The following is a 13,465-nucleotide window of genomic DNA, read 5'->3' as shown; positions in this document are numbered from 1 at the left end:
TTGTTATTTGCAGGGTGAGACATTCTTAAAACACTCTATCAGCAGCAACTAACCATCTGTTGAAAGCTGAACGGATATCATTCTCACTTAATGCTTAACAGCCATCAGATTTACTGAGGCTGAGGTGAAGAGGAGTTGGCTTTATTTGCTTTAACTTGACTGCTCTCAGTATTATTAAGTTCAATTAAAATGAGTAAGGTCGAGCACGATGAGCAAATCAGTGTTGTTGATTGGACTTACAGACATCACATCTTTTGCCAACACATTAACATGAGTATTATGTGCAAAGGTTACTGAAGCTACAAAACAATGTCTTTTCAATTACCTGTAGCCTAATTACCATTTGGCAAATGAACAAATCTTGTGTCAGTGTTGGTGATAAATCACACCTCGTGGATTGTGCTTTATATTCAAGTGAAGGGGAATATATCAACAGCATCTTCACATCTAAAGCATTTGCTGAATGTATTGCTGTGAATAAGCTATTGGCCAGATAACAGACTGTCTGGATTCTCTGTCTGTTTGATGAGATGATAATATTGCAGAAAGTGTGCTGTGTGTGACACACAGAGTGACATTTAATAAGATCTGGAGAACGACGGACATAAATCACCAGCACCATAATGACCAAGCTGCTCTGCTGTTGCCCTCGGTTACTGCAGGGTTGTTAACGGTAACGTTTAAAGCGACTGTGGCATGCATGGAAACACACACACACACACGCACACACGCACTCACACACGCACACACACACACAGTGGAAATGAAATTACCTGACATAGTTATCTGATCTGAGAGAGGTGTGTAATTATGAGAGTCACAACCTCAATTGTAAATCTAGCTACATTCCTGTGGAGTCATAGCTCTATTACACACACACACACACACACACACACACACACACACACACACACACACACATACACACACACACACACACACACCTGAGGCTTATACATGTACCTCTTGTACAAGACATGGAAGCGATATGCTGTGGTTTGGATAGATTTGGAAAGAATGCACTTAGTCTCACTTTCTCCATCCTTCACATTCCTTTTCACCCCCTCCGGACAATTCTTTCTCTGCCTTTTAACAGCATTTTCCTGATTCTGTAGAGCGTCAATGGCTGATGTAAAACAGATTGTAATGCTTTAAAAAACAAAATATATCAAAACATCGGGTGTGGCAGGACTTCAGAGGTGGAAGCAGAGTTAATGTCTTGTTACTTAGGATGGTAATAACATGCTTCCCTCTTCTGGAAAAAAACTGCTATTACAACTCTAACTGCCAACAAAGTTCAAATTAGGGCTGCTCGATTATGGAAAAGAATCATAATCACGTTATCTACCACAATTACTCATTGATGACTTTTGGAAAGATGTTGCAATTATTGGATTTAAAAAGTTAAACAAATCAACAGTGAAAACACCTTGAACTGTGAAATACTTTTTTTTTGCTTGCAGGGCATAATGTGCAAAATAATAGTTATTCTCGATTATTTTGTTTTTGTGATCAGCCCTATAGCTGCAAAACACACACACACACACACACATATATTTATAACCTTGCACTGTGGGAATATTCGAACACAGTTACACAATACAAAGTCTATCTCATAGCATCATACTTGCACTATCTTGTTCAAAAGGCCAGTCAATCAAGAGTTCAGAGACATAATCATAAATATCAAACACTGTGGATTGGTAGATGGTGATGTTTGGAAAATGTGCTTAATCTAAGAGTGTGGATTGTATTTGTAGTGTGTTGTATATGGCCTAGTGCCTTGTGACTTTGCATCATGTGTACAAGTACGGGATTATTTCTCTATGGGATTTAGTTAACAAAATAAAAGCACTTGCCCAGTGGTGTAATTTTAATGGTTATTCTAATAACAGTTTTAACTGAATGTGTATCTCGTAATGACCCACTGTCACTTACTCTGTGCTCTCTAATCTGTGTAAGTGGATATGTTGGACTGGCCAGGAGTGATTGGACGAGTTGTGTCCTGCCATTGCCTCAGTTTATATACGGCCTAGGGCCTTTAGATTTGGTTGGCAGCTGATAGAATTGTTTACTAATGGGTCTCCAAATTGTTCAAGTCATTCAAAGTGACTCACTGGTAATTGTATTCTGAGACTTTGACTTAAAGTTGTTGAATATTGTAAATATTGTAAACCGATTGTATTTCTTTTTTTACACATTTCTCCTGCTTGTTTTCAAATGAAATGTTAGAGGTATTTTAGTTCTTTCACTTCTGCTTTCTTTTTTTTATTGTTTGTTTTGGGATGGATGCATTCTGACGATAAAAAGTCTGGCAAGATGCTATTCAAGATTAGGAATAAATGTTTCAACTACAGTATTTTATTGTGGCGAGGCTTGACTTTGGGACAGGGGAAGAAATGACGCCTACTCTTATGCTGGACTCTTCTTCGCCTAAACAGGGGCCTGACCATCTTCATCCTCGTGCTAGCGCGTATCCGTATAAGAGAGAAGAGCGCTAACTCTCTGCTCTCCTCTCCTTTATAATGCACTCTCAGACTTTCTCATCATTCTGTGTGTTTTGCCGCCTTTCTCTCTTTTTCTCACATACCCAAACTCTCACCAACACAGACATTTGTAAGTGAAGTGGGTCAGAGGGCGGAGGAGGTGAATGGAGGTCTGAATAGAAGGATGGAGAGATGAATGGATGGCTGAATTAATGAATAAACGGGTGGATGGATAGATGCAAGAGAGAAGAAGATGTAAAGAGGTCAGAGAGGCACAGACTGGCTGAAGTCCAAGACAGGCTGAGTGTAACGCCTCTTCTGTTCCTCTAAATAAAACCCTAAAACACACTTCACAGATACACAGTCTGGGGATTTCTGAATATTTTACATAAAGTCTTGTTTATGTTCAGAAACCTCACTGACCTACAGACAAAAGGGACTTCATCAGAGGTTTATTTATTTATCTATTAAACTATAACAATTTGAGGGTGTAACCATCTGCATATCTTAAACAAAAAATGATATACATTAGTGTACATCACAAAATGTATTACTGTAAAGAGAGTTATTTAAATACAATTAAATAGGAGGGATCCAGCTCAAGTTATCTTAAAATATCAGCAGAGGCAAAGAAATGACAGAGCCATTAAATATAAGGTTTACTGGCCTTCACTGAAGCACTGATGGTGACAAAGCAGTAAACAAGTGTGTGTGCGTTTTTGTGTAGGATGTCCTTGCAAGACTACATGGCCTGTTTCATATGGTTGATAGACCATTAACAGAAAAAACTTCTCTATCACAGCAACTGAGTAACTCTGTGTGTGTGTGTGTGTGTGTGTGTGTGTGTGTGTGTGTGTGTGTGTGTGTGTGTGTGTGTGTGTGTGTGTGTTTTTGAGAGAAGGCGGTGCGCAGCGAAATATCAGAATAGCTCATATTCTGTGTGTATTGCAGGGTGCACGTTGGTATGCGTGTTAGTTGGAACGTGTGAATGAATGTGTGCGTTGGAGTGCGTTTGTGTGCGCGTCTCTGAATGTGTGTGCGTTGGTGCGTGCGTGTATGTGTGCCCATTTATCTCGTTACCAGTTTAAGCTGCCAATGTAATCACCATGAGAAAGACTCTGGAAACAAACTCTCTAACCTTCACAACCCTGTCACCCCCACCCTAGCAACTATTAGAGCCCCCCACCACACACACACAACCACACGCGACACACACACACACACACACACACACACACACACACACACACAGAGACACACACACATTCTTAAATGCAGCACTTTTGTCCATTTTTTTAAATTTAAAAATCATTTCGACTAACAATTAGACGCAGTCATGGATCACTACCCGAGTAAAGAACTCATTACTGGGATTTCATACTCTAAAGTTCTGTTTCAGATACATGTAGAAAATACAAATCCACCAATGTAAGCTCAACAACAACTGATGATATTTCACTTTATATCAGGCTTACCTAAAGTAACGAACACATGATTTACACCGTAAAGTGCAGCTGAGTAGATGCAACATCCAAGGTGGCACTTAACATCTGTCTCACACACCTATTGGGTTGTTACTTAACACCGAATTGTGACACCGGAGCTTCTGGGCAGGTGGCAGTACAGATAGCAATGCTAAATACTGTAGTAGTACTCCAGTCAAGGACGGACAAATTAACTACGCGCCAACTTGGATTTTACATGGCCTCCTGAGCTTTGTATTCCAACATACTGGATCTAAAATGAAATATGACATTCTCTCCAATGGGGTTGCATTTTCACTACTTGTCCAATGGAATTACAAACGTAAATGAGCATTACATGTCCAAAGTGGGTGCCTCACTTGAGTAGGCATGCAGTACCACATAGTGTGTCAGAGCAACTGCTCTATATGATTGGTAGGTCCTTCCCAGTGATGGAAGAAGTAATCAGATCCTTTAATTAAGTAAAAGTACTAATAGCACACTGTAAACACACTCTGTTACAAGCAAAAGTCCTGCATTGAACATGTTACTTAAGTAAAAGTATGTACAGTGCCTTGCGAAAGTATTCGGCCCCCTTGAACGTTTCGACCTTTTGCCACATTTCAGGCCTCAAACATAAGTATAAACGTAATTTTTTGAGATCACACGTCGCCCATTATGAGTGGCGAAATTATTGGATTTCATTTTTAACAAATAAACTGAGTGGCGTGCAAAATTATTCGCCCCTTATTTGTGCAGCAACTTCTCCAGAGTTCAGTGAGGTCTGATGTCAATGTACTTGTAATGTTTAGATGTGTGTATGTTCGTATAATGATCTGTGAGTGTGCAGAAGATATGGTACACACGCGGTCGAGATACTGTGTGGAGAAGTTTAAAGCGGTTGGTACAAAGATTTCCCACTTTACTCAAGAGCACGTGAAGCGATTATTGGGGGTATCGACAGGTCTCTAAATTTCAGCTATGTGGGTGTCAGAGATGAGCAAGAGGCCCATGATCACTCTGGATGAACTGCAGAGATTACAGCTGAGGTGGGAGACTCTGTCCATAGGAAACAATCAGTGTATACTGCACAAATCTGGCCTTTATGGAAGAGTGGCAAGAAGAAAGCCATTTCTTAAAGATATCCATAAAAGTGTCGTTTAAAGTTTGCCAAAAGCCACCTGGGAGACACACAAACATGTGGAAGAAGGTGCTGTGGTCAGATGAAACAAAATCAAACTTTTGGCAAAATGCAAAACGTTATGTTTGGCGTAAAAGCAACACAGCTATCACCCTGAACACACCATCCCCACTGTAAACATGGTGGTGGCAGATCATGGTTTGGGCCTGCTTTTTTCAGCAGGGACAGGGAAGATGGTTAAAATTGATGGGAAGATGGATGGAGCCAAAACAGGACCATTCTGGAAGAAAACCTGATGGAGTCAAAAGACCTGAGACTGGGACGGAGATTTGACTTCCAACAAGACAATGATCCAAAAATAAAGCAAAATCTACAATGGAATGGTTCACAAATAAACATATCCAGGTGTTAGAATGGCCAAGTCAAAGTCCAGACCTGAATCATCGAGAATCTGTGGAAAGAACTGAAAACTGCTGTTCACAAAGCTCTCATCCAACCTCACTGAGCTCGAGCTGTTTTGCAGGGAGGAATGGGCAAAATGTCAGTCTCTGATGTGCAAAACTGATAGAGACATACCCCAAGCGACTTAAGCTGTGATCGAAAAAAGGTGGCTACAAAGTATTAACTTAAGGGGCTGATAATTTTGAATATTTCAGTTTTATTTGTTTAAAGTTTGAAATATCAATACATTTGTTCACTTCATGATTGTGTCATTGTTGTTGTTTTAAAAATTCAGTTTTATATTTTTTGGGCTAATGTGGCAAAGAATCAGGAATATTTGAGGTAAGTATCATCAGGAAAATGTACTTAAAGTATTAAAAGTAAAGGTACTCAATGCTGAAAAATCCTCACATTTTAGAAACTGGAAACAATTCTGTCAATCAACTAAATGTTTAAATGGCTAAGCATTTCAGCTGTACTTGTAGGCCTATATATATATTTGGGTAGTTTGATTCATAATACAACATTGTACTTTATAAACTACATGTTTTGTTTGCAAAAATCTTCATCTGTAACTAAAGCTGTCAGATTAATGTAGTGGCAATATTTCTCTCTGAAATGCAATGGAGTAGAATTATAAAGTGGAAAGAAAATACAAGTACCTCAAAGTTGTACTTAAGTAAAGTACTTGAGTAAATATACTTAGTTACATTCTACCACTGGTCCTTCCTGGGATAAATGATTTGCTACTAAGTAATGCACGTAATGTAACACACACACACACACACACACACACACACACACACACACACACACACACACACACACACACACACACACCTTTCTACGAGTTCTTGGCCGCTCCAGCATGTGTGCTGCTCAACCTCCATCTCACTTTCACATAGCATCTCTGGCAGCTCTGAGAAAAACCACTGGTACCGCTGGATAGAGCCCTCAAACTCCCTGAAAGAGAGAGAGAGAGAATTGTGCACAGTTGAATACTTGGGTTGACCAATGTACCATATGCTTTTATTTGTTTCAATTTAGACTTGTCATGTCCAATTCTTTTTGAAATCCCTTCTGATAGACTCTGGTAAGGCTTTCTTCTAATGACTTGGCTGATGTCAGGTTTTATTTATCCTCAGCCTTTAGGAAATGGCTATATCATTGAAGAGGAATGAAACGTAAAAAAAATGAAGAGATTGTATTAATCAAATGCCACTAAAGATACAGAGAATTAAAAGTTCACTGACAACAGTTGCTTTGCACTTTATTGGCATAATGTTTGCAGTGAATCATTATGTGATGATGTTGTTTTTTTTCATCTCTTTATTTATGTTTCAAAGGATTACAACAAGGTACAAACACAAACTGAAAATATTTTACATTTTAGCCAAATTATTTGCCCAAAATGTAGGTCCTAAAACAAGTAAGAAATGAATAAACATTAAAATTACTAATCCGTCAAGCAGAGTTAAGAGGTCCACACACAATGTTTACAATACATCAACCGTTTCCACATTATTATTCAACCCAGTGTCCATATTATTATAGCAGGGGGAAATGTAACTGTTAACTGATAAGGTTCCTTTTGACACTGGATTTTCTTTAAGGGTAAATGAATGGATAGAATGAAGTAAATGTCTATTGCAAAAAACATGAGCAGCCATTGAGATGTGATAAGATGTCTGTAATTTTTCTTTGTTTACAGACAAATACTCCTTTGATAATACTTCAAAGTGCAATTGATGGAGATGAATTTACCTTGACAGTTTTTTCAGGTTGCGACTCTTGTCTCCTCTGGAGCCTTTAAGTAGGAATGACCTGGTGGGATACACAAACACACACAAGCACAAAAAGAATGTTTGAATTGATTTTCTTCTACTATGACTGAAGGACAAATGTAAAAAGAACCTCTACTCTGTGTCTCTTCCCGCATTTAATTCACTTTCTAAATTCTAACTTGCCCCAGATATTCTGACCTCTGACAAGAACTCAAACAATTCATCAGATGTATGGAGCTCACTGAATATCACTGAATATCCATTTTTCACTGTGCCAAACATCCATAAAGAAAGTGGCAGACGTGCCTTTAAATTTAAAGCCCCTTCAGATTGGAATAGCCTGCCTGGGTCTCGAAGATCTGTCACCTCTTTGCACTCCTTTAAAACATCGGTCTTTACTTATGTGTATGTTATGTGTTATGTATGTATTCTTACTGTAAATGTTTTCCTCAGGTATAGATGTCCAAATAGCTGGGATACTTTTCATTCTCTTTATTTATGTTTATACATGAGTATGGGTGCAGGTGTGCATACGAATATTATATATGTATGTATATATGTGTGTATATGTATGTATATGCATATGTGTATGTATGGGCTAAATGTTGTCATGTTTCCTAATACTGAAATATGTATTATATACAAACTTGATTTCAATAAGGAGTCGGTGGAGCGGGTGGGTGGGGTGGGATGAGGGAGAGCTCTAGCGAGTGTGAATGTATGTGTGTTGTATTGTATTGTCTTTGTCTTATTGTCCGTTGTCTCGACGACCCCCTCGAAAACGAGATGCTTCATCTCAAGGGGTTATCCTCTCAAATAAACAATTTCAATTTCAATAAACAATTTCACCTGCGGGATTGCGGCTGCAGACGCTGGTGAGCTGAGGGAGGCGATGTCCCATTGGACCTCTCTGAGGTTACTGATGTAGAAGGGCTCACAGATGGTGTAACATGCGAGGTGGTGGGATTTGCACTTGGCATCATGGGACCAGCTGCCTGGGGTCCACACACCTTCTCTACCTGAGGAAGAGAGAGTTTGCAGGGCAGCGTTTTGGCTGCTTCTCAGAGCAATGCTAAGTGATGTGCACGGACCGTCTCACTATCTTCTCAGATGACCATCCATCATGTCATAAATATGTTCTTTTGAAGAGAATTTTGAATTGGATGTTCTTTAACCCTATTAATTATATAAAAGTGGATATTGTTAACATTTTTATATACAAGACATGGTGATCCTGGCATTGCCGATGTTTTTGAAGTAGGTTCAGTAGGGTTTGCATAACCACTTGGAGATGGAGAGGCAGAAACTGAATGTTTTAACCATCTATCAATTAGTTATTTTGACACCTCTGCTTGATTGCTATTTAGTTATCAGTTGCTGTCAGTTGCAGAATATGTGGCTAGTGTTTTACAACTTACTCAGGTTGCTGGGAGCTGTGTCCTGCGCAGTCTGCCTTTCATAGTTAGTGTTTATTATTGTGAATATAATAATACTAGATCAGCCTAACACCAATTTGTAATTCTGTTACTGTGTTTACTTTGCTCTGAAAGTTAGTACTAAATTGACAAATTTACCAAAAAATCCAACACATGCTGCATTATGGAGGCCGGTAAAATCAGTTTTCTCAACAGTGACCCTAATTGTTTTCTGAAATTACTGCTGTTTTTAAATCCATGTTGCAATCTATCAACTTTAAATGGTGCGCATAAACACTGTTAAAGGGTTAGGGGTTATAGCTTTTGGTGATGTGGTCTGATGAATAAGAAGCTTGATCAAATATCCAATTAAGTGGTATTTTCCTATTAGCCACAATTAGCAGTGTGATTATGCTTGTGTATGTTTGTTTACCTCTCAGGAATCTACTCTACTAAGTCCACAATGTTCTCTCAAAGTTGGATGGCTACTCTATTTCCTTCTCCAACAGTGTGTGCATGCATGAATGTGTTTGTGTGCTGTCTGTTTGTCCAGAGATTAACCACAGAAACTTTCTCATCACTCAGAAGCAAGCTGCATTTTGGGTATTGGTTGTCCCGCCAACCACAGTCTTTGTCTGGCACTGGATCTGTATTCACACTCACATACACACTTGCACACACACAAGACTGAGGGGAACCCCTGATTCTCTGAAGAATGAGGCTGTTTTTAGCCCATCTAGGTACAATGCTTTTGTGAGGAGATCCAACTGCCAGGCTGAAAGAAAACCCACGGCCTTCCTCACTCTGTGTCCAAAATTCAAATGTCTTTATTATTGAGACATATGAGTAAGGGTTATTTGTTATCTGTTACTGATCCCTTTTCAATTATTGTATTTTATTTGGGCACATGTTATGGGAAAAATTACTTTAGTATTCAAACCTTTTTTCAGTAGACTGGCAGTAATATCCAGGATCTACATTTTCTTTTATGAAAAAAATAAAGTATATAGAGTTTAAAGCAAACCACACTTGGACACATCTCCGTCCCATCATCCCCTCTGCTTACTGTGGCTGTAACTCGTGGCCCGTGCAGCTGAGCGTGCAGTATAGCATCATTCACATGATTTCGGACTGCTAACAGAGCTAACTCCATGCTGTTGTGGTTGCTGCTGGTTGCTAAGGTAGCAGCTAACCGTTGAAGCAACACCACCAAACTCCCCCAGGGGGCGCCAAGCTCTGATACACCCACCTAGAATAGAGAGGATGGACGGAAAAAGAAGTTGAAATGGCATAGTGAAGAAAGGAGGAGGATGAAAAGGGGGTGCAGAGGTGACAAATGTGGAAAGGAGACGTGGGGAAAGAGAACAAGGACGTGTTTCAATTTCAGTGACAAATTGACTGTGACACTTTGCTATAAAACAATTGGATGGATTGAAATGAGCAAACGATTGAGATGACCAGCAGTTTCTAGCTCACGAAGGTGTCGAGTAAGACCACATTTTCCATAAAGTGAGTTGCCTTCTGTCACAGAGAGGCTGTTCCTACGTGTCTCTGCCTTTCCCTGACTTTGCTCTTTACTGAAGAGGATAAACATGATATAAGTTGTTTACCACCACGCTTTGTTTTCTTCCAAGAAACTCTCAAGCGGGATGAACAGTGCCATCTTCCAAGTCTCTCTATTGTGGGCGCTGTTAAAGCAGCCCAGTAAGATGCACGGAAGACATTGCCAGTTCTCTTGGCAATGCTCTTGTTATTTGTCAATTCAAAACCTAACGTGGGAATGATTTACTGATGACAAAATGCTGTGCCATACCAACTACAACACACACACACACACACACACACACACACACACACACACACACACACACACACACACACACATGATCCTAAGAGAATTACATTTGATTAATTTCTGACAACCTCCAAATGCTAAATCTGGAATGAGATGACATATATTTTAAGGAAGCAAAACATGACTGATATGATATATCTACATTTTTAATTTCTAAATGTAATTTAATAAAGTATGTTTTTCTTCTTCTTCTTCTTCTTCTTCAAAAATTTTTACTTTGGAAGTTGCAGGAGATTTAAGGGCAGGTTAATTTAAAAGACTAGTTTCAACATTTTGGGAAATAGGCCTATTTGCTTTCTTTTAGCACATAACTCCCAGTAAAACCACAAATTGTCATTTCTACATTTATGTTCTCTACAGATTAAATAAACAAGATATAACGTGGTAATTACTAAGAGAGGTGCTAGTGTAAGCATATTTTTAAACTTTGGACAGAGCCAGGATAACTGTTTTCTGCTGCCTTCAATCTTTATGCGAAGCTAAGCTAATTGCCTCCTGCCACTATAGCTCCATACTTAATGCACAGACATGATCTTTCTATCAACTTTCTCATCCAGCACACACACACACATATTAAAACAGATGCACACATACAAACAGTAAATGCACAAACATTCCAACACTTACCAGACATCCTCTCATAATGTTGACACACAGTCCGGTACAGGGCCGTATCAGTGTCATCCCTCTACAGTGGGAACAGTACTGCATCCTCACTAAGCTTCGCCCACACTCTCTGGATAACGTTGCCTTCTCGGTCGCGTTCACGACCTCTCCAGCCAGTACCAGCAGTCGGCTCAGTGCTCGGCCCACCCCGAGTGCACGGGACAAGCTGCTGACCAGGAGGCGAGGATGGGGTCCGAACGGGCTGACATCCTGCCGCGTCATCCGCAGGCAGTCGTCGTGATTTGTGGAGGAGGGGAAATAGGACTTGGCTGTCAGGTGGCCGATCCCAGGGTTGAGCAGGCGGCGGTAGACCAACGGGAAAAGATCATTGTAGAACCGACGCACAGCGTTGTCCAATGTGGAATTGGAGTCTCCAGAAAGGTGGCGTTTGATGTCGCTGAACAGCCGAAACACAAGGGGGCGACAGTCGGACGCCAGAGCAGAGTAGGCGCTGTCGAACAGAGTGCTGGTCATGTTAGATGTGAAGGACACGAGCGACTCAAAGGTGTCTGGAACGAGAGAGAAGATAAACACGCATTTTATTGTACATGTGCAATAGTGACAAATATCTAAGATAATTAATCATGACTATAACAAAAATAATATTAACAAGATTATTAAAGCGTAAATCTTGCCAAAATGCAACATAGGGTCTTTTTGTGAATGTACCCGAGTCAAACTTTCGTTTAGAAGCGCCGCTTTTAAGATTGACCGTATTTTCATTTTCGGTCAAATGGCCTTTTGAATGGGAGTGCTAGGGGCACTACTATGATCGCATCAAAATCGCTATTTTTAAAACACTAAGATGGCTCGACACAACATGAAACTTTGCTCCAAGTATCACCAGGGAAGAAAGGTTTTGAGCAGTTGGTTTTTCCACCTGCCGCCATTTTGTCAGTCAAAAAGTGTCGCTCTCCGAATGTGAATGAACGGACTCCATAGGAGGAAATGTCATTCTTATATGAAGCTCCTTTTTCAACTACAAGGTCAATATTGTTTTTCACTAACGACAAAACAACGAATTATCCGTGCATTTATATGGAACTAAGCTTTAGGAGCTTTCCATCTTTACTCTCCTCCCTGTTATGTTGCATTAGTGTTTTAAAAATAGTGATTTTGATGCGATCATAGTAGTGCCCCGAGCACTAGGGTTACGGTTAGTAGAGCTGCTACTAGCAGTGGGTAAGCACCAAAAGTGACATTTTGACTTTATGAGGGCCCTAGAATAAAAGAACAGGGATTGGAATTTATCATTTAGAACCCATGAATGTCTCTGTCAAATTTAATAGCAATGCATCCACAAGTTGGATTGCAAAATTTTTGTCTAGTCTAAGTGGCAGCTGACCAACCGACTGCCATCCTTAGAGCAACGCTTTGTGTGGCAAAAGAAACATTATAAGCAACAGCAGTCTCCATTTAATTGCTACTGTTCAATAATCTCTTGGTAAGTTTTAGAATCGAACAATTAGAAAGTAAAAGAACACAAAACATGAAAAAAGAATAACAAAAAGTATTTATTTTTTCATTATTTGGCATCTGGCTTAAAGATGCACATCTCTATGGGTACACCAATGCTTTGGGCGGTTTGAGCATTGTAATAAATACATACACCTAATAAATGACAAAACTGCCATAAGTGTATTATATAAAGCTGGAAAACACAGGTGTTTTAACAGCACGGTTAAATATGTATGTCTTTGAGCAAACATGTTCTTGTTTAATATGTAAGATATAAACATATGCTTCTATACCAGATAGAGATTTTTATATATGTTACATAATATGGTCATATATGAAGCAAGCCTATACAGTGTGTTGTGTAACGAATATACATTGAGTCTATATACAATTGTTCCAATTTCAAAATGGGGCCATGACTGACATACAGTAGATACATGTCACTCTCACCATATCTGTGCATGTATCAGTTTTGCTTGTCACACAGTGTCTGTCTTACTAACCTTGGACTGACTTTATCCCGCTGCATGCGAGCCAAAATAGCACAGAACTTAATTCATCTCTGAGCTCGTTTTCACTACCCTGTTATCTATAGTCAGGTGATAATGACAGGCCCAATCTCAGGATCTACTGTGTTTCCTCTGTCCGACAGGGTCTAATAAAGTGGACAGCACTCTTCACAGAGGCTGCATGCCAGTGGTGTGTGAAAGTGTGTGTGTCTGTGTTTGAAATTTGCCAAGAAAAAAAAGGTGATGT

At 39.7% G+C, this 13,465-nt stretch overlaps 1 protein-coding gene across 1 annotated transcript in view; it reads right to left on the bottom strand.

The window, feature by feature from the left end:
* Positions 1-13,465, bottom strand: part of LOC120565497 (glypican-5-like) — a 55,660-nt gene that overhangs the window by 35,054 nt on the left and 7,141 nt on the right. Inside the window, exons 4-8 of the mRNA XM_039811329.1 lie at positions 11,213-11,760; positions 9,797-9,979; positions 8,165-8,334; positions 7,296-7,355; positions 6,372-6,494 (exon numbers count right to left, since the gene is read on the bottom strand). Of these exons, the coding sequence (XP_039667263.1) occupies positions 6,372-6,494; positions 7,296-7,355; positions 8,165-8,334; positions 9,797-9,979; positions 11,213-11,760 (1,084 nt within the window). The remainder of the gene's footprint in view (positions 1-6,371; positions 6,495-7,295; positions 7,356-8,164; positions 8,335-9,796; positions 9,980-11,212; positions 11,761-13,465) is intronic.

This window comes from Perca fluviatilis, chromosome 9 (assembly GCF_010015445.1).
Source record: "Perca fluviatilis chromosome 9, GENO_Pfluv_1.0, whole genome shotgun sequence".
Taxonomy (NCBI): Eukaryota; Metazoa; Chordata; class Actinopteri; order Perciformes; family Percidae; genus Perca; species Perca fluviatilis.
Note: the sequence above shows the minus strand (reverse complement) of the source record. Positions and strands in the feature narration are given on the sequence as shown.